We start from the raw sequence: 26,732 nt of genomic DNA on the forward strand, positions 1-26,732 counted from the left end.
GCACGTTTGCCAAAATACAAAGCACGAGCGACGTTCGCTCATAGGCACGTTTGCCAAAATACAAAACACGAGCGACGTTCGCTCATAGGCACGTTTGCCAAAATACAAAACACGAGCGACGTTCGCTCATAGGCACGTTTGCCAAAATACAAAACACGAGCGACGTTCGCTCATAGGCACGTTTGCCAAAATACAAAACACGAGCGACGTTCGCTCATAGGCACGTTTGCCAAAATACAAAACACGAGCGACGTTCGCTCATAGGCACGTTTGCCAAAATACAAAACACGAGCGACGTTCGCTCATAGGCACGTTTGCCAAAATACAAAACACGAGCGACGTTCGCTCATAGGCACGTTTGCCAAAATACAAAACACGAGCGACGTTCGCTCATAGGCACGTTTGCCAAAATACAAAACACGAGCGACGTTCGCTCATAGGCACGTTTGCCAAAATACAAAACACGAGCGACGTTCGCTCATAGGCACGTTTGCCAAAATACAAAACACGAGCGACGTTCGCTCATAGGCACGTTTGCCAAAATACAAAACACGAGCGACGTTCGCTCATAGGCACGTTTGCCAAAATACAAAACACGAGCGACGTTCGCTCATAGGCACGTTTGCCAAAATACAAAACACGAGCGACGTTCGCTCATAGGCACGTTTGCCAAAATACAAAACACGAGCGACGTTCGCTCATAGGCACGTTTGCCATTAATCCTCTTCGTTTTGTATACTAATCCACTTTTTAACATGGTCTGCGGCTACAACAGTTCGTCTACGTTTGAACCCCTCTCGTAAGTCTTCAACTTCGTATCTGTCATTAAATAGTACTTTTGTGATGCGAAAAGGGCCTTTGTATTTCGGATGAAGCTTATGACTGGCACCCGTAGTAGGTATACTCGTTATTAATACTCTAACTAGGTCACCGTCGTTGTACCTTTTGGCATCTCGTCGTGTTTTATCATAGCGTTCTTTTTGTTTTTTCTGGTCCCTCGATATGTGATCCGAAATTTTACACCTAAGCTCTTCCAGGTCTAGCCTATCGATTTCGTCTTGGATTTCATTCAGAATTATTGCCTCTGCCGCATGTTTTGAATTATAGCCAATAAGCGCCTTCATGGGGGTCGAATTAATACCCTTATTAAAACTTGTATTAAGTGCGCTTTGCACTTGTTTTATATATTTGTCCCAATCTCTTTCATCCTTGCCTGCAGCTGTTGTTGATAGCGCACTCACAATGGTTTTGTTATATCGCTCACATTGGCCATTACTTCTGGGCGAGGCAACGGCATTTAAAACGTGCTTAATCCCATAAGTATTACAAAATGTTCTAAAAGTTCGAGATGTAAAAGCTGTCCCTCTATCGCTTATAATTCTGCTAGGTACTCCAAATAGATATATTAGGTCGGTTAAAACCCTAATAACGTATTTACTTTTTTGATTATGTACTGGTTCGATTACAGTGAATTTAGTAAATGCGTCAACAATTACAAAAATATACTTATTCTTCTTTTTGCTTGTCATAAACGGCCCAACATGATCTACATGTAATGTATGAAAAGGAATCGGATGTTTCTCAATAGGGTTCAATTTACATTCTCGTTTAGAAAACGACTGTTTGTAATACATACAACTTAGACATGCGTTAACATATTTCGTTACGAATTTCCTCATTTTTGCGAACCAATAGTTTTCACAAATTCTTTGTAACACTTTTTCTACACCAAGATGCCCAGAATCATCGTGACACAAACGACAAATTTGCATACGTGCTGCTCGTGGAACAACCCATGCTTTGGTTCCATTTCCTAATTTTTTGTATAATTTGTTATTCCTTAACTCATACTGCTCAAAGTAAAACTTTGTATCGCTATTTTTTATTTTATCGGCTAAAATGTTTCGGATTCTACAAATCTGTTCATCTTGCATTTGTGCGGCGGTAATCCAGTCAGCTTCTGTCAAGTCTATATGAAAAACTTCAACTTTAAAATTATTGTTCGATATAGGGTTTCTGCTAAGAGCGTCAACATGCGTCATCTTTTTGCCGGCCCTGTACTCAATTTCGAAGGTATATTCTTGAATTTCCAGCCACCATCTTCCAATGCGCGGGATCAAATCCTTCTTTGATAAGGTCGTTCGCAAGGCATTACAATCCGTAACCACTTTAAAGTTTATCCCCAATAAATAAACCCGAAAATATTTTAAGGCATAAACTACAGCCATAGTCTCGAGTTCGTATGAGTGGTACTGCCTTTGGTCGCTTGTTGTTTTTTTTGCTAAAATAAGAGACAACATGTGTATTACCCTCAGCATCATATTGAAGCAATATTGCCCCGACACCGATGGAACATGCGTCTGTGTGAAGTTCGGTTTCTAATTTAGGGTTATATATTGCAAGAATTGGACAAGATATAAGCTTTTGTTGAATTTGGTGAAATGCTTCTTTTTGTGGTGCGCTCCATATCCAATTCGCACTTTTGCGAGTTAATTTTGTTAGAGGCTCGACAATCATGGAGAAGTTCTTGACAAATTTTCGAAAATAACTTGCTAATCCAAGAAATTGACGCACTTGCTTAACGTTGGAAGGATAATTCATATCCAATACCGCTTGAATTTTCTTCTTACCTGGCCTCACTCCTTCTGCACTGATTTCTCTCCCAAGATATTCTATAGTAGTTGCAAGAAATACGCACTTACTGATTTTTAAAGTAAGGTTATGTGCACGAAGTTGGATTAACACCTTTTTTAAGCGTTCTAGTCCCTCCGCAACCGTCAATGAAGGAATTATAATGTCATCTATATAGGGGAAGGCAAATTCATCTTTTAACGGTCCCAGAACCTTGTTTATTAATGATTGAAAAACTGAAGGCGCATTTGCTAACCCAAAGGGCATCCTTAAAAATTCGTAATGGCCATCGGGTGTTACAAATGCAGTCTTTTCAATGGAATTAGCAGCCATGCGAACTTGATAAAAACCGGATGCTAAATCTAAACTGGTGAAATACTTAAATCCTCCTAATTTGTCGATTTGGTCTTCGATATGTGGCAATACACCACGGTTTTTAATGGTTACTGCATTGAGATGTCTAAAATCAACGCACATTCTATAGCCTCCATCCTTTTTTTTTAACAAGTGTAATCGGGCTGGAGTACGGAGAATTGGATTCGCGGATGACTTCATTATCCAAAAGTTCTTGAATCATATTTCGGAGAATACCCCTTTCAACCTCAGGCATACGATAAGGATAACGTACAACCGGTGTGTCGACTATACATTTTATCTCCATCTCTACCGTATTCGTATTTCCTAAATTTTCCATGGAAGATGAAATGCAATCCGAAAAACTATGCAATAAGGAAATACATTTTACTTTATCAGCCTCTGAAATAGGGCCCAAATTTACACTATTTAAATCCATAGTGTCATAAACCTCAACCAAACTCACAGACACACTTGTAATGGGGAATAAGCTGTATAAAACTAATCGATCGTCACGTTTAATCATGATTACATGTTCTTGGTTAATAAAATCCCGACCAACTAATAAATCATATTTAAGGTATTTGTCCGGAAGAATTATGGCACTTACTTGTGCCGAAACCCCTTGTATAGTAGCGGTTATTTTACAAAGGGACCTACTATCTAAAGAAGTGCCCATAAAACTACACAAAGTCATACTCTCCGAATCAATACGTTGCAATCCAAATCTCTTAACGAGGGACTCCTTTATTAGCGTATTTGAACTGCCCGAATCTATTAAACATTTTATTTTTTTGCCAAAAATTCGGGCGGGCTGTAAGAATATATTAGGAAACTTTTCCTTTGCTAACAGATTAACGTGCTGTATTTCCTTTTGTAAAAAGGGACACTTTTCTTTAGTGTGACCTAGTTTTTTGCAATTATTACATTCAAGACGTGGTTTTTTGCAGTTAACTGAAATGTGACCCGGAATACCACAATTGTAACACGTTGGGCGGGACTCAGATTTTCTAGAAAATTCTTTATTATTCGAATTTCCTCGATTGAAGCCAGTCCAAGGCAGACGTTTGAATTTAGTATTATTCTGACGAAAACTACAAATTTCCGTAGGCATGTTACCCACGGTGTTTAGATACGCATAAAGTGCATTGGCATTCTCATGCTGTGCGGCTCTAACAGTTCGCGATATATTATCGTCTTTAATACCGCCGATTACTGCGTCAATCAAATAAACGTCAGGTATATTTATGTTAAGTGCCCTTAATTTAGACATTTTTTTAAAACAATAATCTCCTAGGTTTTGTCCCGGCTTAGTTTCGTAATTAGCAGCGTCCTTTAGTAACTTGGAAAATGGAACAGACTTACGGAAATAGAGGCTCATTGATGTTTTAATTTCAATCCAGCTTGAGTCATACTCCACGTTCTCGTCGTACCATTGACGAGCATTACCTCGTAATCGTCCGGAAATTATTCGAAGAATAGTATCATCGTCCCACTGATAACGTTCTGCCAAACTATCCACTTTACTCAACCAATTATCCACCATCACGTCATCCCGACTTGGGTCAAATTTTGGCACTAAAAGTTCGTCTCCCGCGCGAAAGACCGGCTTACGCCTTTTTAAATCATTTAATTCTTTTCTCAAACGTTTTATTGTCCGTTTTCTCCTCGAGCTATTATCGGAAGAGCTATAACTCGAATTCGAACTGTCACTATCACTTCCCGAAGACGAGGATGAACGTTCTTTCCGTTTATTACGCTTTTCACTTGTAACTGTTTTCGATTTAAATCTTCCCATGACGTACAATAATTTTAACTTGTCCGAGAAGAGAAAAAAAAAAACGATTGTAAGTGATTTTAGTAAAATCCCACCGCTGCTTTGTAAGGATCATCAAAAATAAAACCACGTAATGAAGCAGAATCGAGTTTAATCCTCTCCGTTCGACAACTACGTCTTCACTAACTCATCGTAAACCCCCAAAAACATCGCATAATAATACCCTAATTATCTCCTCACCGCAGCTTGCCCACCCTGTCCTTTTTGCCTGAGACGCCGATACATTTTACGATCGGCAAAAAAAACAAGGCGGCGCCTCTTTGTTACGGGGTCTTGTCGGATATGACGTAATAATATAAATATTCCAACACTTGTTGTTTTGTACAAAATGATATTTAGTATTCACTTTTATAACATAACGGACTTCACTCTACACCCGTTACCAAAAAACCATATAATATTGTTTATTTCGTATTAGTGACAATATGCAGAGCACGTAACACAGAACACACAGAAGTATAAATTGATTAAGCTGAAAACAACAAAACAATTCCAATTAGACAAGAAACACAACTATAGGATCGCCTAAATTAAAATGATCACCAGGTTGTGATAACATCAGAACCGAAACACTAAAACCGATTGCTCACGGAATTAGTAAATCATTATTTTAGTTAATAACCGCAATTTTCGCAAAAGGACTGCTGCAGAATTTAAAATCTCTATCGTAAAGGCGACAAAACCTCCCAAAAAAACTATGGACCAGTATCACTTATAAGTAACAAAGCAAACATTTTTTTCTCGATCTTTCCATAGCCTTTGACACAATTGATAATAAACTGATGTTGGATGTCTTGCAGGACTCTAAAAGGACTAATTAAAAGTTATTTCACGGAAAGAATACAGAAAACCAAAATTAATAATACTTACATATAGTATATCCGAAGATGATTCTTGGGATGATTTTAAAATCAAAGTCCAAAATGGAAAACGACAAAATGTGATGTATTAAATCTGTTGTTGTATACAGAAGAAGCATATATTGTTTATTATCGATGGATAGGCAGCAATGGTCCCATTTTATGGACCATTTGTAAGTTAAAAGTTAAATATATGTAAGTTTCGCTATAGGTCCTTAAAAATTGACCACGCTGTGCTCACATACAAACCTTTTCAATTTATTACTTAGTCATGACGACCTTTCTAGAGTTCAGTCTTTGAGGGGTGATAGATTTTTTCATAGATGACATAGTATCTTTTTAAGTTGACGATAGGATCCGTGCGTTTAGGGTATTTTGAATTTTTTCATACCCACACAGACAGGTATCGAACCTTCATTCATGAGCACCTAACATTTGTATTTCTCACAAAGAATTTTAACATCACAGATATTAAGCGCTACATCACAAAATACACTTCACCACAACATCCCGAAGGCAAGACCAACGTGGTCCTTCCTGGCATTCAAAACATCCCTGATCACATATCAAAAGTTTTTAAGAAATATAATGTTGAGACCAGATTTATCGCTAGTCAAAAATCTCTCAACATCTTCGATCCCGCAAAGACAAAATTCAGTTTGAGATAAAAACGCTCGTTTCGACGCACTTTCATTGTAAAAATGTGTAAAAATCCAATTTTTCTAATTGTAATATTATAAGGTTGTTCGGAAAGTCATTTCGTTTTTTCCCGTCAGGGGACTTAATTGCGTTTTTTCGAAACCAACTTCACACTTAAGCCGCATAACCATTATATGTCTTGAGAGCTGATATTGTAAGCCTTGTGTGTGAAAAAGTTCTATTAATTCTACGCAGTAGTTTTTGGTTGGTGCCCTTTTAAATATGGAGAGCAATAAGCAGCATTTTCGTCATATTTTACTTTTTTACTTCAGAGAAGGTAAAAATGCTGTCCAAGCGAGAAAAAAATTGACGGATGTGTATGGAGAAGGCGTGTTAACAGTACGCCAGTGCCAGAACTGGTTTGCAAAATTTCGATCCGGCAATTTTGATGTCGAAGATGCACCACGGTCTGGAAGGCCGGTCGAAGCTGACAAAGATGCGATAAAGGCATTAGTTGTCGAATTCGACTGTTTATGGCCATTTGAAAGGCATGGGCTTAACCTCGAAGCTCGATGTGTGGGTGACCCATGTCCTTACCGAGCGAAATTTGTGTCGTCGCGTTGACGTGTGTGATTCGCTCCTCAAACGTCAAGAAAATGATCCATTTTTGAAGCGGATTATTGCTGGGGACGAAAAATGGGTTGTATACAACAATGTTAAACGCAAGAGGTCATGGAGCAGAAAAGATGAACCGGCTCAAAGCGTGTCAAAAGCCAACATTCACCAAAAAAAGGTGATGCTCTCCGTTTGGTGGGATGTCAAAGGAATCGTTTTCTTTGAGCTTTTGCCGGACAATACAACGATTAATTCAGAAGTCTATTGTCATCAACTGGACAAATTGAATGATTCACTTAAAGAGAAGAGGCCCGAATTAATCAACAGGAAGGGTGTAGTGTTCCACCAGGATAATGCGAGACCTCACCCAAGTTTGGTCATTCGCCAAAAACTTTTACAGCTTGAATGGGACGTACCGCAACATCCACCATGTTCTCCAGATCTGGCGCCTTCCGACTACTATTTGTACCGGTCCCTGCAAAATTTTTTGGATGGCAAAACCTTTACCTCAAATGAAGATGTCAAAAACCACCTGAACCAGTTTTTTTCCAGCAAGGACCAAAACTTTTATGAGAGGGGAATTATGTTACTGCCAGAAAGATGGCAAAAGGTGTTGGACCAGAACGGCCAATATATAATTTAATAAAATATTTATTCATTATACGAAAACTGTCTTTCATGTTCCCCAAAAAAAACGAAATGACTTTCCGAACAACCCAATATATTGCGTTGTTTTTGATGCCCAACTTTTTACACATCTCTTACACTAATTCCCTACTGTTTCCTGGATATTGGTTAGCGATTTTCCACTCCCTTTGTCATTTTCAAAATGGTTTTGTTAATTGTTATTCCGTTACTTAAAATGAGAAGCGTATCCTTTTCTGTCATGTCAAGGACGTATACGTCTGCCTTATTTATCTTAATCACTTTATTTGAAGGTTACAATAAAACGAGATAAACAGAAAACAAGCGTGAAAGTTAGACCCGCACTTTAAGACCGGTTTCGACTATGGTAAGTCATTTTGGCGATTAAATTGCGCTTTAATTACGGTATAATTATCCGATTGAGGGCTCCCGTTACTTAAAAAGCGCTTTAATAGATTTAAAAGATAAAACCGTGTAATTACTAAAGGGTCTCGACGAGCTTTGATCGAAATTGACGAGTCTCCAGACTTACGGCTTTATAAACTGACGTTTCGAATGGTGCGGTCGGGAGGCGGCGAATAAAATCGGGAATACTTCGGCATGATTAAAGAGGGCATTAGTCTACGGTAAATTGATGATGCCGGTGCAATTTGATTAGTTCCGGATATGGAGACGATCCCATCCCCTGGCGTGGCGAATAAAACGGATCCTTAAAGTCTACTTCGTAGCAAATAAAATGAAATCAATAATGAACTGTGGTCCTGATTCTTCTTCAGCACACTCAGATGATGGACGTAAACTTCAGGCTAATACTAACCAAAACTCCAACATTTTCAGATTTATCAGGATTTTTTGCAAATGCTTCAGTACCGTTACAGTATTAGTCAAAATATCATCATTAATTCTTTTGGACTATAGAGAAGTATTGCAAACTCCCCAAAGTCTGATAACCTAATAGCCGAGCACCTTTCAGCACATCATTTTGTTAATGATGACTGCTGACATTGATATTCTTAATCGAGTGTTTAATAGTTCACCTATTTAGTGGTATGAAACAAAACAACAAAAGCAACTGCCTCCATTACCTGGAAAACAAAAAAGATGGGATTCTCTAGTCCTATGGTCAAGTGTATGGAGGTTGTTAAAGGCTCAGAAAATCAGCTCATGTAGGCGGCAATAAGGGACATTTACATTGGTTTACACAAAAAAGACAAGAAAATGTTCCTATAAGTGGTCCAGTTCTTCAGCAAAAAACAAGTGAAATGGGAAGTAGAATAGGAACAAGAGGTTTCGAGTGTTCCAGAAGTTGTATTGAACGTTTTAAGAAAAATTTTATCTTTGTAGGAAAACTGTTGGTGAATCTGCATCAATTAATTTAAATGGTGTTAATAACTGACTCACAACGGTTTGGCTTGGTCTTTGCAAAAAATGGTGACAGTGGTTTTAACGCCGATGAGACCGGCCTTTAAAACGTAATTAACAACTCCCTAAAGTCTGATAACCTAATAGCCGAGCACCTTTCAGCACATCATTTTGCTAATGATGACTGACTGACACTTACATTCTTAATCGAGTGTTTAATAGTTCACCTATTTAGTGATTGTTGTTTGTAATTGTGTGTTTGTTATTTGAATAAATATTGGACTATTATTATCTTTGGAAATATTATAACATAGATCTTCTTTGAATCTTAAGGTGATGTGATTTCTTAATTTTCAATTTTATTGATAAACGGTGGGATTGGTACTGCTCCTGAATAAATAAATACTCTTTATTATTATTATAATATTGTTATCAGTAAACCCGTAGATTCTAGTCTCAAGCAACCCATCAACATTTCTAATAGAGCAATGAGGCCAATATTTCCGAATTTCTTGAAAATATTATTCCGCCAACCACTGCCAGAAATTCTGAAGATCATTTTTTGACAAAAAGTAAAATATTTTTCCGTCTTTGGAGGAACCATAAAACAACAACCCTCTACGATAAAAAGAAACTTCTTGCTTACATGTTAAATAATAGCTTGTTATTCCATTTAATTTATTTATTCTTATTATTGTTTATTACTTTAATTACAGTTTAATACATATCTCCAAAAAGAACAAAATTTATTTTGGATGTCGATCCTGTTCCATTTTTTATGTATTATCTTGGGTATTGATAACCATAGGAATAATTGTAAATTACCGATATTTTTTTTACAAAAAATAAAATATTCTTCCTTGTTTGAAGTAACGATTTATTATGTTATATTTGTTGTTATTAGTAATATTATTATTTATTACGTTCATTACAGTTTAATACTCCAAAAAAAAAAACAAACATAAGAGGAAATTTAAACCATATTTGTTTTGGACTTGGATCGTTTTCCCGTATTTTTTTATGTAATTAGTTAGTTATATTTTTTATTTATTTTTCTAGTTTTTGGTTGATTTATTATCCTGTTTCATTCAGCGTGTAGTGACAAGACACTTTGAAACCTTAACAATGTTCTATTTCAAAACTTGTCCAAAGTTACTTAGATCGTTTTTCCCGTGTAGTCTTCACAGTGTTAATTCAGGAGACATCATTCCTACATCACCTATTGACTCCCTAATCTAATTTATAACAGCAAATTAAAGCACCGATTTAAACGACACCCGCGCCTTGTAGTTTTCCATGTAATAGTCGATGGTCACAAGTAGCACGCCATTCGGCGCCCAATTAGAGCTCTGTTTGCGCAAAGGGTCGCGTCTCCAGATAACAAGGATCGTTTTAAACCCGACTTCGCAGGCAAATATTTAAAGAAATTCTTATTGCCTTGGGCGCCCCCAGGCATATCCGCCTTTTAGGGCAAATCCTCCCGCCCTGTCAATCTGGTGATTTACGACACCGAAGCAACATTTATTTTTGTGTGTCTGCGTTCGCCGTTTTACAGTAACTATCTTGTTAATGACTCCAGAAGCTCGGGTAAAAAACTGATTGGGGATTTGACGACGAGTCCGCCTAATTGGGTTTTAGGGTCTTTCGGGTCGGGGGATTGTTTCCTTCTCATTTGACTGGGAGGGAACCTTTGACAACGGGGCGAGCGCTGATCGAAAATAGGTCAAATACATTTGTTGTTTCTAAGAAGTATATTTTCTTTATTTTCGAATTTTTGTGTTGGCTTCTTCAGAACTTAACTGAGACGGGTTTGCATACTGATTTGTAGTTTGTACTTTGTACTTGCTTACTCCACATTTGTGGTCCTTCCTCGCATTCAAAATATTACTGAGATGTATTACAAGTTCTTATTGTTAAAACCAGATTTACCACTTGTCCCTCAACATCTCTGCTTCAGATACTAGAACTTTACAGCATTGCAAGCTTATCCGGCTAAGAATACATTGCAGAGGCAGGACGAAAAATAAAAAAATAAAATAAGAAATTTCGAAACATCCAAACAATCTTAACGACCACTCAGTCTATGGGCAGGTACAGTTTCAGTCAAGCTCTGAAAAAGTCAACAGGACGCTGCAGGAATCCAGAAGTTTTGTAACTAGTAAACTAACCAAAATATCACTTGTTTACTCTACACTTTTCTGCAATGGTCTAAAATCTAAATCCCAGGGTGACGTATATACGAACTGTTTTTTTTTTTTAACTAGTTTTCTCCGTCTCACTGGCTTTGGAATTAAACTTCACCTTTGCTGTGTCAAAAATTGATTAATTGTTTATATTGTTCCCTTAAGGATGGGTGATGCCTGAGGCTTCTTCGGCGAAGGAAGTCACCATAATGCCAATTCTAAAGTTTTTAAGTTATCCTTAAGCCTGAGTAAATGAATACGGCCCTGTATTTTACGCAAATCGGCTAAAATTTATTTATTACCATTCTGTGGTCTGAACGTACATCACAATTTTTTGCCGATCCCGCGATATCAAATCGTCTAAATTAAGTTTGAAACGACAACGGCCGAAATTAAATTAACAGCGGGAATTACGAAAGTTTTTAATTCGATGCGAGATAATCGGGTTAATTTTGATGGCGAAGTTGTTTGGACCTGTTTAACTTTGTAAATTGCCATAACAAGCTCAACTTGGTGCTGTCTGGCAGTATTTTATTCACTTGTGCTTACGACGAACGAGCTGAAATTTTTTTAAATTGGATACGTAACGAAAACCGAGCGGCTTTACTTTAATTCTCCACTATTTGATCGAAAATTGAATTTTATATTCATCATTGTTGATCGATAAGTTTGATGCCAGAATTCTATTAACAATTCAACAATTAATTTTGATTGTTCTTTGATTTGCGTGCCTTTAAATTCCCAATTTATTTATCAGTTTGATAAGATATATGATAAGATATAACTTAAAACTAAATTGCTCAGGTTTTTATACCAATGATGGTGAATAAAAATTAACTACGGCTAATAAAACATATAAAAAGGCGAAGTTTTTGTAATCAACACTACGACTAGGGGCTACAAGAAATTAGTTTCTATAAGTAGGCTTAGCGTTTAGTGACTTTTTACGACTTTATACGTTTGGTATATAATATCGTAGCTGGCTTTGTTCCCCTTTTTATAAAAGTCATATAGAGAAGCTAGAAAATGTTAGCAAAAGTGTGGTGTGATTTGTTGTACTTACTACCTTGCGTTTCGTTTCCACCCTATTGTCGGGTGATATCCACTGTAGTTGTGTCCTTCTAAATTTGTATTTTAGAAATAATCATAAGAAGTTTTCATTTGTTTCAATTTTTTGAAAGCTACCTTCTTCTTACTTCCCGGATTGCTTCGATCGTGTAAGTCGCCTTTGAATTGGTTTCCATAGTAACGCAATAAATAAACTTTGATATTTTGATATGTTGCATAAATTTCAACAAGACAATTATTTAGTTTTGAGTTCGACTCTTATGGGCATATTTATCTGAAAAATCAAGTAAGCTATCAGCAGCGTTCATAAAGAAAAGAAAAGCAAAAGAAAGGAAGACTATTAGGTCAAATTGTATATTGAGAAACTCTTAGTAAAAGTGCCAGATGCTTTTAATTATCGCTCCAAACATAAAACAAATAATCCGGGGTTATTCATAATCGATGTGATTCATTGATTTTCAATTAATATCGTTTTGTACATACTCGAAGCTAATATCCTCAAAGAATAAATATTATGATGGTAATTTTCGGAAATCATATTATTGGGTCGTTTTTTATGGACACAATTAGTGACAAAAATCTGGCATCGACAAATAAATTTGAAATATCTTGCCTCCAATTTCAGCAGTTGTTTTGTAAACTATTATTAAAATTAATCTCAACCACAGTTCCTCTAGTTATTTGGTTCCATTGGTTCGATTATAAATTGTATCAAAATTTTACAGCTTTAATGTTGTTCCAGAACGACACCATGCGCTTGGTCTGGGCCTTCCACCAAGACGAGCCGGTAGGGGGCGCCGTGGGTCCAAAATCCCTACCACGCCACGATACCACTTCCAGAGGTGCTCAGTCGCTGTATCTGGTTCAAAGGGCCGATCAAGAGGCTCCTAGTCCAGAGGAAACGGTCAAAATATGGGAGCTGCGTAACCCAGCGGTGGAGGTGCCTCTGATTCCAGGCGAGAGCCTCCACTGGTGCCGGGTGTTTCGGATCCCGCAGTCCATCAACAGGAAACATCACTTGATACGGGTGAGTTGGCTTAATTGCCGTCTTAGACGTCTAGACGCGATTCAAATTAGCATAAGTAAAAACGTAAAAGAAACACGAATTATTAAATAAGCCTCCCTTGTTTCTCATTCATCACGATTAAGGCGTCTCATTTCTCAAAATATACAAACATGGGCGAATGGAGTTCAACGGAATTTAATAAAAATTTAGTATATCGGTATTTTAATGTTTCTGAGATATTGGCTTTCAAAGTATGGATACTTCCGTGAGAGAAAAATTCCATAAGCCGGTGGAGTTTTTTAATTTGTATACGGGGCGCACTCAAAAAGATTTAAAAAATTTTTACTGAATATAGAATGACTTCGTGGACAGGGATATCGGGTTTAAACATTTTTAATTGTTTTGCGTTCAAATTGTGATCGGATAATTTTATAATGTATACCCCCTGACAATGTGCAGTTGGTAGTTATTGTAAAAATTATTTGGCAAAAAAAGCGAGCCATGCAGTTGAAGAATATGAAGGAACCAATAATAAAAGTTAAGTTAAGTAGAAGAAAAACGAATCATGTCCAAGATATATCTTGAACAAGCGTTAAGGATATGGAAGCAAAAATGCAGAAATATGGGCATCCCCCTTAACAATGCAAACAAATACACCCTAAGCTTCGCAGATGACCAAGTCATAATAGCGCAAGACTACGATGATGAACTGATCGAAGAATACAATAAATGGGGGTTGAAAGTAAACTTACCAAAGACAAAGTATATGTGCATCGGTGGAGCATAACGCGACCTCCTCTTAGAGGATGGTCAGGCTATCAAAAGCTGCGAAACCTACAAATACCTGGGAATGTACAAGAAAGGCCATTACTATGCTGAACACCTTCTTGTGGGACCAAAAAATCACGAGACCAAACAAACACCTAATATACAATAGGATCATTAAAAGCATAGTCACGTACAGCAGTGAAGTCTGGCCATTAAAGGAAGAACCATGAGAATGCTGTAGGCAACAGAGATGGACTTTTGGAGAAGAGCGGCAGGAAGGTCCCAAACGAAGCAATTCGCACAACCATGAAGGTGGGCCGCACGATTTCAGACGAAATAAGAACAAAACAGTTAAAGTGGTACGGTCACGTCCAAAGAATGGAAGAACAGCGACTGCCTAAACAAATACTCACCTGGACACCTACAGGAAGAAGGAAGAGGGGAAGTCCGAGAAAGAGCTGGAGAGAGGGCATCGATAGTGAAATACAATGGAGACGAGTGGAAGGACAGAAATTGATGGAGATTGGGAATCGGACGACGTCGGAGGACGTTTTAAAAACCGATAGATATATAAGTAGGGGAGGCTTTATCTGAAGAAACGGGGTAGACGGTGAACTTTTTTTGAACACCGGGTTAAATGCCTAGTAAAGGCTATATTTTTGCAATAAGGAAGAACACCCAGGTGAAATAAGATTCAGAATAAGTTATACTAGGGCTGCATTTACAAATATGCTTTGCGGATTGGAACATTAAACTTAAGATAAGACTGACCAGATGTTACCTCAATGCTTTTTTACGGAACGGACTCATGAACAACGAACAAAGTTGACTTAAAAAGCTTTCGACTGTGGGGATATAGAAATATACTCAGATATTCTTGGACAGAAATAGTAACAAAAGAGCGAAAGGAAAAATAGAGATAAACGAAACTGCAAGAGAGTGGTACAGAAGGAACCTATTTTCTCCTGTGTTTCGTGCGAGACTTCTTCAGGAGCGAGGATGCTGAATAAACGAGTGGGAAATTAAGTAATTGAAGTCGAATTTAAGTTGCGCCAAGGTTTAAGACGATTACTCACAACATATTACGAATAATTTATCGGCTCGGAATTTGAACGTGACAGGCCCGGCGTATCCGTTATGGAAATCGGAACTGGGAGATAAAGTTATATCCAGGATATTTGTCGTATATCCGAACTGACGCGACATAATAACAGATATCCAACTCCGAGTGTACAATATCAATTCGCAACAGCCCGATAATAGATTATATATATATGTATATATACCTAAAGTGTCCTTTGCAGGGTAAACGTTTATTCGCAGCGTATCGATCGGGTGGCGGCCGTTTGAGTATTAAGTTTCTCTCCGGCTTCGCTCCGTTTCAATCGTCTTAAAACGGGGATATACGACTATCGTTAATCGAAAAGGCGACATTTTTGCAAATATATATATTTTTTTTCGCTCAAACAAAGGCGGGAGTCGTTTTTAGTTTCAGCATCGTTGTTTACGTTTCCGATCGTTTATTTTGTTTACGTCCCAATTAGGGACCTAACAATATTTTCGGAACGGCCATTGTTTATTTATCAGCTAATTGTGCGCCTGCGAAACAAGCTGAAATTTTGGGCGGCGGTACATTATGATGTTTGTTATTTAATGACCGTTCGATTTTTCGGAACCGAATTGATATGGCAAACGGACCGAACAGTCAGAAGTGGGATAGCAAGAACCGTTTTCCCATCGCTTTTAGCTCAAGTCGATCTCTTTCACGGTTTATTAGTTATCACATTACATTTATTAAATTTAAAGAAATAAAAAAGTTTGCTTTCGTGTTTGGTGGTTCTAAAGTTTAATTAAAAATAACACCGCCCAAATAAATATGCTTATTAGTTTTGTTATCAAACAACTCACAAAATAAAATGATTCAAAAGTGTAAGCTTGGGCTTTTTCTTTTTTTGCTCATAAGGACTTTCTCTCAATAAGCCCCAACTATAATCTCTCATCATGTTTTCATTGTATTGACCTGACGACAACGTTGACCTCCTCCCTCTTCTGAATACGCGTCGATATAGCTTTTAAATTTATCTAGATGCGCATGTAGCCCATAACTTTTCATAGTTTTGAGCTTTGTTTTGCGGACCATCAAAACCTCCAGCTTTAAACTTTGCTTCTGATAACTTCGGGGAAAAACTTTTTGAAATACTCAAAAGCTTCTGCAGTTTCATCCCATTTATTAACAATATTAACAAATTGTCTCGTCCACCCTAACTTCATGCGCAGGGGCAGCAGTTCCGTTATTAGATGCCATGACCGTTAGATATAATGCAGTCATACTCTGGATATTTTACTTTATTTTGCTAGCGAAACATTTACTTTGTAGTGTAGTACTACTCTGCAAATCACATTAGAATCCTCCCACCTTCACAGTCGCCTCAGAACGAACAGTTCAGCTTTCAACTCATCAATATGCTTCCACCAATTTAATCTGTATCTCACAGTAAAAATAACATTCGAAAATTGACATTTTTGAAATTTAAAGTGCTTATATATGCATCCATGTTCAGAAACATTATTTTTCTGTTTCTGCTAATATTTTTCTCATTCCCTTCTATTTTCTGAAGATATCCACAGCAAGTGGAGTCAGTTATATCCAGTTCCTTAATTCTATTATTAAAGAGTCTTTTCATTAAAATTACCCCCGTTTAGAGGCTCGTATGCCATCAGCGATGATAGAGAGATGATGTTTCTTTTAATCTATAGGGGTAGCTACAACGTAAACTTCTTCAAATTCACTTCTAAAAATGCTAACGTCTACAATTTTTGACATTGATAAAAAGGAGGCAAGCCACTATTAAATTGAACTCGCAGCGATTGCCGAAAACTTCAGGGATTATGCTGGGAAATGTCCTCTATCAAGGATTCAGCAGTCGGAAGTTTTATAAGACCACTTTGCGATAGATTTCCTATATATGTAGAAGGGGAACCACCCTTATGGGAAAAGTTGGGATGCATCGCGTTAACGAAATTAGTCTAGTTAATTATGAAAGTTTCGTGGAAGTTTAATTAAATGAATCTATTAGAGTCAACACCTTAAACATCGCCATAAAATTCCGGTTGCCGCTCCGGCAGCGCAAAGTTTCTAACAATGAAACTTCGGCTAAATAGACTTCGGGAAAAGTACGCATTAACGCAAACGAGAGACAAAACTCCAATAAGTGTACCTTCAATGTAATTGTCGATCGTCCGGAAAAACGATTGCTTTTATATGTTTCTGAAAAAACGGGAAATATAAAAGTAGTCTTCAGTGACGTCATAATACTGTGAATGTGGACAATTTCGAGGAAAAAATGTTGCTTCTTTCAAAAATAGCAAAAATTTAGAGTTTTTTTTTGTTTTCTGTATTGCAAATTGACTGACTAATTTACTGGCATGTGACGTCATAATTCCTAAAATTGTAAAACTCCGAAATAGCATTGGAATTTTTGGTTTAAATGAAGACAATAAATGAACTTATCAAGACATTATAATACTGCTTCTGAAGAGACCTTTATTGTTATCGATTTGCAATGAAAATGGATGCCAATTAAAAACTAAGAATTGGATATACTGAAGATATTGATTTGTTGGTTGCTGGTTAGCATTAAGTTGTTACGTCATGAGTCCTACTTTAAGGGTATCGCCTTTCGTCATCCTTTCTAGATTATTTTACGCCTATACAGTTTATGATCCAGCTTGAATTTTTGAGGATAGCGAAAGAGTTCAAAAGATTGACAATGCACATAACAATGATAGGCATAGGCAAAATAGTAACTACGGCGTAAATATTTACAAAGAAAACAAGGAAAACATATCTGATAGCCTGCACATCTGACTATACTAGATATGATTTAAATTTTGTGAATATTCGGGACATACACGAGGGACGTTATGAAGGTACTATTTTATAAAACAGGGTAGCAGTTTGCAACTTGCTTCTATGAGTCTTATAAAGTCAGTTTGTGAGATACAGGCTGACGACGACAGATGCCGTAGATAAATCTTAAACAAGATTTTATGCAATCAAAAAAGACTAAAGTTAGAATCTGCACCTTTTAAATCTGACTGTTTTAATATTTATCAGAAAGAAACTTCCTTGTCTTAATAATAAGCACAGCTTCCTTTTACCAAACTCCGGAGCTGGAATCGAGTCTCCAGTCTGAGCCAATTAGAATTTAAACATCAAACAATTTATAACAAAACCAATATCTGGTTTATAATTGTTGTAGGGTTTCTGTGCCAAAACCCTTAAGGGAGATGTCACTGACAACCTTTAGATAAGGTCAGAGATATAGGTGAAATAGAGAGATCAGTGTGACAGTTTAGATAGTGACTGAAGTCACTGGTGTAAAGCGAGAACAGTATTGGTTCCAAAACACTAATCCGGGTGGGAACTGCTAGAAATATTACGATCAAGAGTGTCAAATGATCTGGATCTGGAGTGGATAACTAGATTTGCCGTCATACTTTGGCGGTTGTTGTGCTGTGTCGAGTTGTATGATCTCTCAACTGTTTTGGTCATAACTTTCTCGACCATCTTACGATTAACGGACAGGAAACTTACGGGCCTGAAGTGAGAAAACTTACTAGGGTCACTGTTCTTAGATACTTTTATAACACTGGCCAACTTCCAGTCACTGGGAAACTGACAGGAGGAAACAGGAGCTAATAGATAAGAGGTTATTTGCATTACGTTGCATCGGCAACTATTTGAACTAAGCCGTAGGGACCAATTAGCTCCTTGCCATAGGAGCACTGAATTTAAAGCCAATTACCAAGGGAGATGCACGCGTTTGCACGAAACGGCGGTGGTTCCAAGGCGAAAATCAATATTTACGTAATTTACGGATATCCCAGATTCAGCATTCAGCTTTTCTTTGTTTGGCCTAACGACGAAGTTGGTGGTTATATGTGGTATGAAGCGATCTCGTTTACGTATGTGCGATAATGAGAGGAATCACTAGGCAAACGCAGAATGCACTCGACCTAGATAAAGTTTCCCTTATACGACATAATATCAAAATCTAATTCAGCCAATTACGCAGTTAATAAATTATCGCCCATAATCATTATAATAGGGGGGCGCGATCAATTATTGATGAGCGTTTGAAAGGTTCTAGAAATATTGTCGGTCAGCGGGCAGTATTAATAAATGAATTCCTATCGGCATTCTATGAAATTTTTTTAGATTTCAAGCGGTTAGAAGAATGTGTGCTCCTAGTTTAAATGTCAACTAACCAAAGCTGTAGAAACTGACTTTGTTTATTTCAGAATGGAAAATAAATCAAGCGGTAACAGCCTTTACAAAAATGCAAAAGTGACTATACATTGCTCTTTCTACTCCTCTTATCCATGTTTGCCTTGGTCCACCTCTTCTTTTTCTTTCCGTTGGGACGCAGTTCAATATGGGCTCTTGTCGATTAAACTCCAGATCTTCTGCTACGTCGCTCCCTACTCGATGTTTGAGTTTTCGTTCCATTAACCGATAGTTTACAATTTTGAATAATCTTCTAGACGTAAACTGCAGATCCTGCTATTAATACTATGACAATTTTTTAGATTTTTGAGTAGTTTAAAGTTTGATCAAATTGTAGTAACCCATCAAGATTTATGGTATTTAGGCCTTTTTGCTTTTTGCAAGAAAAGAAAAACGGTCTATAAGAAGCCCCTTCCGAATTCTAATAGCCTATTTCTGGAGAACAAACACCGAAGCTGCCTCTATACCGGATATGCCCCCCTTCGACTGTTTGCTTTTCCCAAAACTCCAAGAAACCCATCTAAAGAAGCACGTTTGGAACGATTCAGTGCTTCGAAGATTGAAAAAAATATTGTCACAATTATATTATGTCTACGGGGGATTATTTTGAAGGCGACAACATTAATTTTGACGAACAAACAAAAAGTTTTTGACAAAACTGAAAAGTCGCCTTACTTTTTGAACCTCGTATTAAATTTCTCATGCGTTTCACGCTAAATTCTTTATATCCGTAAAAATACTTTATTGTACTATGCACGGTTACCTACTAATATTCATGTCGATTGGAAAGTAGAAAACAAGAACTCTTTCGGCAGTCTTCGAAAACTTTGTAACAAGTTCTTGTTTTGTGTAATTAGACACTGTTTGGTCCCGTTTATTGGTGTTAATGTGAAAATGATAAATATTCTGTTGATGTCTCAGATCTATTTAGAGGATACCATCACAATAACAATGCTTTTCGTTTTAATCCGTGTTGTGGTATATTATTCTTTTAGCACTTGGATATCTCAGTATTGCGTTGATGGCACAGGCGTCCCCTCTTGTGGGACACCATTGGTTACATGGAATTCAGAAGAGTTAAAACCAAAAACTTATGGGAAAGTCTCGCTAAATACATTATCTCGAGGAAAAAGACCAGATTTTCTTGATAAAGACGTCACGAAATGCAAAAAAGACTTCCCTGCATATATTTACCCGACAGTACAATTAATTGAGTCGTTTGCACTGCGCATTTTCGTCCCCCATTCTTTCGTTGACCCCCCTTTTGCGAAAAAAAAATCAATTCTAGGCTCGTCTTCAATTTGAATAACAAAGAGGCGTAAAATTATATAAATCTACATTTTTGGGGGCGACACCTTTCCTCGTCGCGGTTCGTATAAAACGACTTTTTTGCGAATACATTTACAACTTGGGGGAAGTCTTTATTTAGATTGTTTGGGCCGAAATCCAAAGACTGCCTCATTACGGTGGCATAAAGGATATTTCGTATTCGAAAGAAAGCGCTCGCCGGTTTCGTGGGCGAATTTGTGGTTTTTGAAAAAGTGGTGGATTTGATTTCGTTCTTTTCACTTTGACTCGAGCTTTTGCCCTAGGGTCGACACTTATCAATCGAGGATTAACGTTGGGGTCATCGCTGCCCGTATAATTCCTTCGAAATTGTTTTTAGATAGTCACTTGAATGTTGGCAGCATAAAATGCGAATTTCAAATTCAGGAATTATTTTGTTTTTTTTTAAACGACTGGCAGGGGGGGTTGTTCTAATTGTTTATTTTTTTAAAATGAAAATATATACGCATGTTCGAAAGTTGTATTTTTCTCAATTTAAAATTAAGCAACCATTTTGGATAACGTTTTTACAGTAAGTAGTTGTATTTTTTAAGACTTTAACAACAATAATAATAATTCACAAAATATAGAGCCAGTCACCCCGAAACCTCCATAGAAAGATTCTATCAACCAAGAAAGTGAGGAGCAAGAGGTGTACTACACCTAAACAACGCCCACCAAGAACGAGTTGACGAATTGAGACGGTTCTTCTATGAAAAAAGCACAACATCCACGTACCACCGCAACATCGCGAATGCAGATCAGAAACTCACTCCTCTTAATATGGCGGATAAAGACTATCAACCATTGCTAGAAATAACCACTGTTGACAGTGGACATGGACGATACCCCGCTACAATTGAACTCGACCAAATAGAAACGAATGCCTCCAACGCCTGGTTAGAAATGGAAATAGATGGCTTTATGCATGCCATTCAAGACATTAAACTACCGCAAGTACAGAGGTGTCATCTTGTAGTGCAGAATGTGCCACCCAAATCAGACATAATACCTCATAAAGCACGATAACACAGCTAAAGTAATACACCAGGATAAAGCCCAAAGAACTGGTGTTATTATGCCTATACGCCAGAACCTGTTAATGAAAGTGGAACCCACAAAATTTACTGAAACAGAACCATACCAACAGATCACACCATTACCTTACCTGAGTCCGAGGATACATGCCACTCGCCGCCGAAGTGAAAACAATCTGGAACCAAGAAAAAGCGGTTATTGTGGGAGCCCACTGGTGAAATACCTCTAAAACTACAGTGGAGCCTTCAAACGCTGCAAATACCACCGAAACAGTACCTTAAGTTTCAGGAGATGGCCATACTACGAATTCAATGCTGCGATTCCAGAAAACAAAACTATTTGGGCACTTGCTGAAAGCCGTGTCCAAAGTACTTATCTGTGGAATAATAATAATAACAATAATATTAAGATTACAAGTCCTTTCTTTTGGCACTTGCTTTGCTTGCGTTTAACAATACATCTTACGAAAATATTTCCAGGGTCCGGACCCGATTCCGCGATATGGACGAAATTGCATTTACAAATTCGCCGGCGAAGTCGGAAAAACTATAAGCTCGCATTCCGTTTTCTTTTGCGTATGCAAAACTTTTTCCGTAGACGGGAGTTTTCATTTGATTTTAAAGGGAGTCGGGCGGGACGCCAAAAAAGATATCGGCAGCCCCTTTTTCGAAAATCTCCGCGGAGCGGTATGCAAATTGCCCGAAAAGCCCGGAAAGTCCCTGGCGTGCTTCTGCGCATACATTCCATGATTTCGAATAGAAACTTTCTACATCGCGTTTAGTATTGAATTCGGAAGGTCTAGCAAAGGCTTAGTTTTGAATATTACTTCCTAATCAATATTTTAAAAATAAATTTAATTGCCGAAATTGGCCGACAAACAGAATATTTTTTTTTATTGAATTAATCAATATCAAGAAAACAAAGCAATTTTGGGAATACCTATTTTGATTTTTTTCACACACACGTAGGTTGTTGTGTAAGTTCCTTTCCATATTTTTTGCTTTATCTTGGGGAAGCTAGTCAACGCATAGAAGTGGGTGTCCCTCGAGATTCAGGTTTAAGCACTGAACTCTTCTTTGTGATGTATTGGGATGATCTATCCTTGGTATTTTCGTGTAGAAATGACAGAAATCAGTGCTGCAGGGTACTCAAAAAATTAATCAGGAAATCTATCAGAAACATTGTGATAATTTTAATATCTGAGATGACACTATCTCAAGTAGATATACTATAGGGTGTCTAAGATTGAGATGTTTAAATTGGAAGTCTCATTGCGATACTCCTATTTCCTCCTCCTATAATCTATATTTTTATTAACGAGTATTACATACATTTCCACACTGGAGAGTCTTTTCATCTTTGGGAAAGTAAATATTATTATTGAATAAATTTTTCTTTCAAACATTTGAATCCACTCTGCTCTATCAAAATAAAGTGCGGGAATTTAAAAGACCAGATTTGGATAGATCCAACTTGCTAATTCTATCATCAAAATCAAAATAATCTTAATAAATAATAATAATAAAAATAAACTAGACAAGACGGGTCACTCTTCAGAATTTTTCATTGATTAATTTCCTGAAACCCTCTTCGCAGTTAAGAAAAATGATTGCAAAAAATATGCAATATTTTGGCAGTATATTATTAATAATCAATAAAAATTCGTCACAAGGTTGATTAAAGGAAAGAACTTTAACCAAATCTAATATTTCAGATAGGTGTCCCGACCTAAGCCCTTTTCATTGGATATCATTTGCTTTTTACCTGGGTTTGGGTCAATTTATCGGTTCCTGCCATTATTATCTATTCAGCAACACGCAGAGGCTCTGGACGGAATCGAGTGTGGGATTAAGGTCAACGGGAAAATAATCAACAACATCAGATATGCCGACGACACCGTTGTACTAGCCGAGAATGCGCAGGACCTGCAGAGGCTAATGGATCACATAGTGCGATATAGCGAAAACGCTGGCCTCCTCATAAACACTACAAAAACTGAGGTCATTGCATTTACCAAGACACCTGTTCAGGTTCGTCTGAATGTTGATGGTGCTGCGGTGGAACAAGTGTCTTCATACAAATATTTGAAGAAGTCAGATGCCGCGTAGAACAGGCCAGAAAAACATTCTTGAATATGAGACGACTTTTCGTGAGATCAGATTTGAGCGTGGAGCTCAGGGTACGCATGGCCAGATGCTATGTTTTCTCGGTTTTTCTGTACGGATGTGAGAGTTGGACCCTAAACCCATCACTAGAAGAGAAAATAAATGCATTTGAAATGTACATTTACCGTCGTAGAATATCATTGGTCCAAAAAGAACTTAGGCTTACCATCATAGAAAGGAAAATTCGTTATATTGGGCACATAATGCAAGGTGAAAAGTATGAAATTCTGCGCCTAATCAAAGAAGGCAAAGTCCAAGGCAAAAGGTCGGTCGGCAGGCGCCAAAACTCTTGATTGAAGGACATTCGACGATGGTTTGGTTGCTCATCGCTTGACATCTTCCGTATGGCCGTATCTAGAACCACGTTAGCTATTTGGATCGCCAACCTTCGAAAGGAGACGGCGCCATAAGAAGAAAAAGCAACACTGGAAATGATGTGCCATGACGTCGCGTAAAACGGAAAGAATTTGATTTTAGTATCATCAATTACCGAATCATTAAACAATCGGTACCTTGCTGCCCCGATAAGCTCTTCTATCGTGCTTAATGTCTAATATTTCTCCCCTGTGACATCTGCATTCTTCCTTAGTTGCAGCAACAGGTATTTGCGATGTCTAAGAATAGTCCAAAACCATTCTGGGTCTATATGAATTCTACTTAATATTTTTTTGAATGTTTAGACTCTAATACTGCTGTTATATTTTTTTTTAATTCTAATCATTTTTTTTTTAGACAGAAAGCCCTACAATTTTTGTATTGAAAGTTTTTTTCTAAAACACTCTTTTATATATTGCAGGTTTAGTCGATTTAATACTCAATGTATATAGAATCATAAGCAATATTTAATAAACATTTTTGGAAGATTTGGGAGTATCTTAAAAATGAAAATAAATTGATATATCCTTTTTTTAATTATTTTTTTATTAGCTAAAATTGGGGTATAATAATGATAATTTTGATATGAAGTCTATGCAAACACACATGGCATTCGTTTATTTCACTTCTTTGAGTTTTCTTTTTTACCCGAAACATGTCTAAAATTAGCTTTGATTTGTAAAAATAAGCTCAAATAACTCGTTAATTGGTTTACTATGATAACTTTGGCGTTAACACATGTTTTTCCGCTTATACTGTTTGTCGAGTATTTAAAAAAAAAGCCCTACTGTTACATTTAGTAAAACGAACTAGACAAAAAGGGTCACCTTACACACCGCTCCTAACATTCTATCTCGCTCGCCCTTCCGTACCAACCCGCGCGTGTGGACGCGTGCAGCTACAACACGTAAAAGTGTCTAACAAGGCGACATTATTCCCCAGATTAAACACTAGCGGGATTTTCAGAGACGGCGGAAAAAATACGATGGCAAATAAAGCTAGAGCGAAACGCGAATAAAGGTTTGAAAAAGAGTTCTCTCTGGCGGTAACTTCGTTTAAGTCAATAGAAACAAACAACACAATGGCGGTCGCGTAGGGAGAAGGAAAACGGAACGGGCCTGTTTTCTAGGTAAACCCGGGCAAATAAATAGCTATTGTTTGTCGCTCGGTTCGAAAGGCATTAAGCAGTAAACTCTGCGAGCAGCATAGACAAAGACAACCGCGACCGCGTTCATCTCTGTACGCTCAACTCACCTGGATATTATTCGTTCCCCGGTGTATTTTGGTACGAGTGACGTTTCGGATCTTTGTTTCAGTACGAACCGCTTCAGGGCAAGACGGGCGCCAACGGACTTCAGCACCTCGTCCTTTACGAATGTCAGGATAACCCGCTGGTGGAAAAACTGGCGGACTCCCCCGGCAGGCAGTGTCACGACCTGCACTCGCAACCCTTCATCATCTGTAACACCGTCGTCGCTAGCTGGGCCCGGGGGTCCGAGGGGTTTAGTTTCCCCCCAGAGGCCGGCTATCCCTTGGACTCGTCTAGCAGGTAAACGTTCCTCTTTCAATTTAACACCTGACAGTGAATTTATTTGGTTTGGGAAGTCTGGCAAGTTAATAGATTTATCTCGATAGTGAATTTTATCCGATTATGTAATGAGTTAATGTAATTTAAAAAAGAATTCAGTTGTTTGTCCGTTCCAAAAAAGCAAGCAAAGACATCACCCACGTATCTATAACATCATAGAAACCTTTTATCCATAAAAATCTCGGCTAACAAAGGACTAAGTGGGTTGCCCATAATCAAACCTTCTTTAGAGATATAAATCTGTCCATTAAATTCAAAATAATTTACTATTAAGCAATCTAATAAATCTTGTTTCGCCAATGTTTTAACCTGTTTCCAATTGAGGGCGAAATCTACAAAATCTATAACATCCATAGGTGGAGTACTGGGAAATAAGTTTTGTACATCAAAAGACAATAGTGGTGCGTTAGAAGGGTTTTTGATATCTTTAATTTTGTTGATTAATTCAAAAGAATTTTTTATTGCAAATTTTGGTTTAAGATCCGTGTGGAACTTTAAAATATTTACTAATTTTGTTGAGAGTTTAACTGCTGGAGCTGTTACATAAGACACGACTGGCCTAATGGGCATATCTTGTTTATGTAATTTACACAAAAAAATATAATATTTTCTTGACTTGTCTTTGATATAACTCGGTAGGATCGTGTTTGATACATACGTAATTGAGTTATATTTTTGGAGATCGATAGCTATGACTATCTTCCCTTTATGTGCATGTGTAAATATGTTATTTTCAGAAGCTTTGTTTTTGATAGTTTTTACTAGTGACAATTGAGAAATTTCTTGGTGTTTGTTGGTGTCTATTAATTGAGTGTTTATTATATTCGCTAATACATGTTTGTTTAAATTAGAATCGTTAATATCCCTAACTGCTAATTGACAGTCGATCCCTAATTATCTGTTATTGTTCTAGTGCTGTAAGTTAAAGTTGAAGCTTGTTTACAGAAATTCAACTTCATTTTTAGAAAATGTCCTGTCTATG

The 26,732-nt window shown here is 37.4% G+C and overlaps 1 protein-coding gene across 1 annotated transcript in view; it reads left to right on the forward strand.

Annotated features, from left to right (window-relative positions):
* The window catches only part of LOC132697642 (MOXD1 homolog 2-like), a gene marked incomplete at its 5' end in the record, with an annotated part of 49,392 nt that overhangs the window by 10,821 nt on the left and 11,839 nt on the right, over positions 1–26,732 (forward strand). Inside the window, 2 exons of the mRNA XM_060663184.1 lie at positions 12,937–13,221; positions 25,479–25,711. Coding sequence (XP_060519167.1) covers positions 12,937–13,221; positions 25,479–25,711 — 518 coding nt within the window. The remainder of the gene's footprint in view (positions 1–12,936; positions 13,222–25,478; positions 25,712–26,732) is intronic.

This window comes from Cylas formicarius, unplaced genomic scaffold (genome assembly GCF_029955315.1).
Source record: "Cylas formicarius isolate icCylForm1 unplaced genomic scaffold, icCylForm1.1 PGA_scaffold_272__1_contigs__length_124999, whole genome shotgun sequence".
Lineage (NCBI taxonomy): Eukaryota > Metazoa > Arthropoda > Insecta > Coleoptera > Brentidae > Cylas > Cylas formicarius.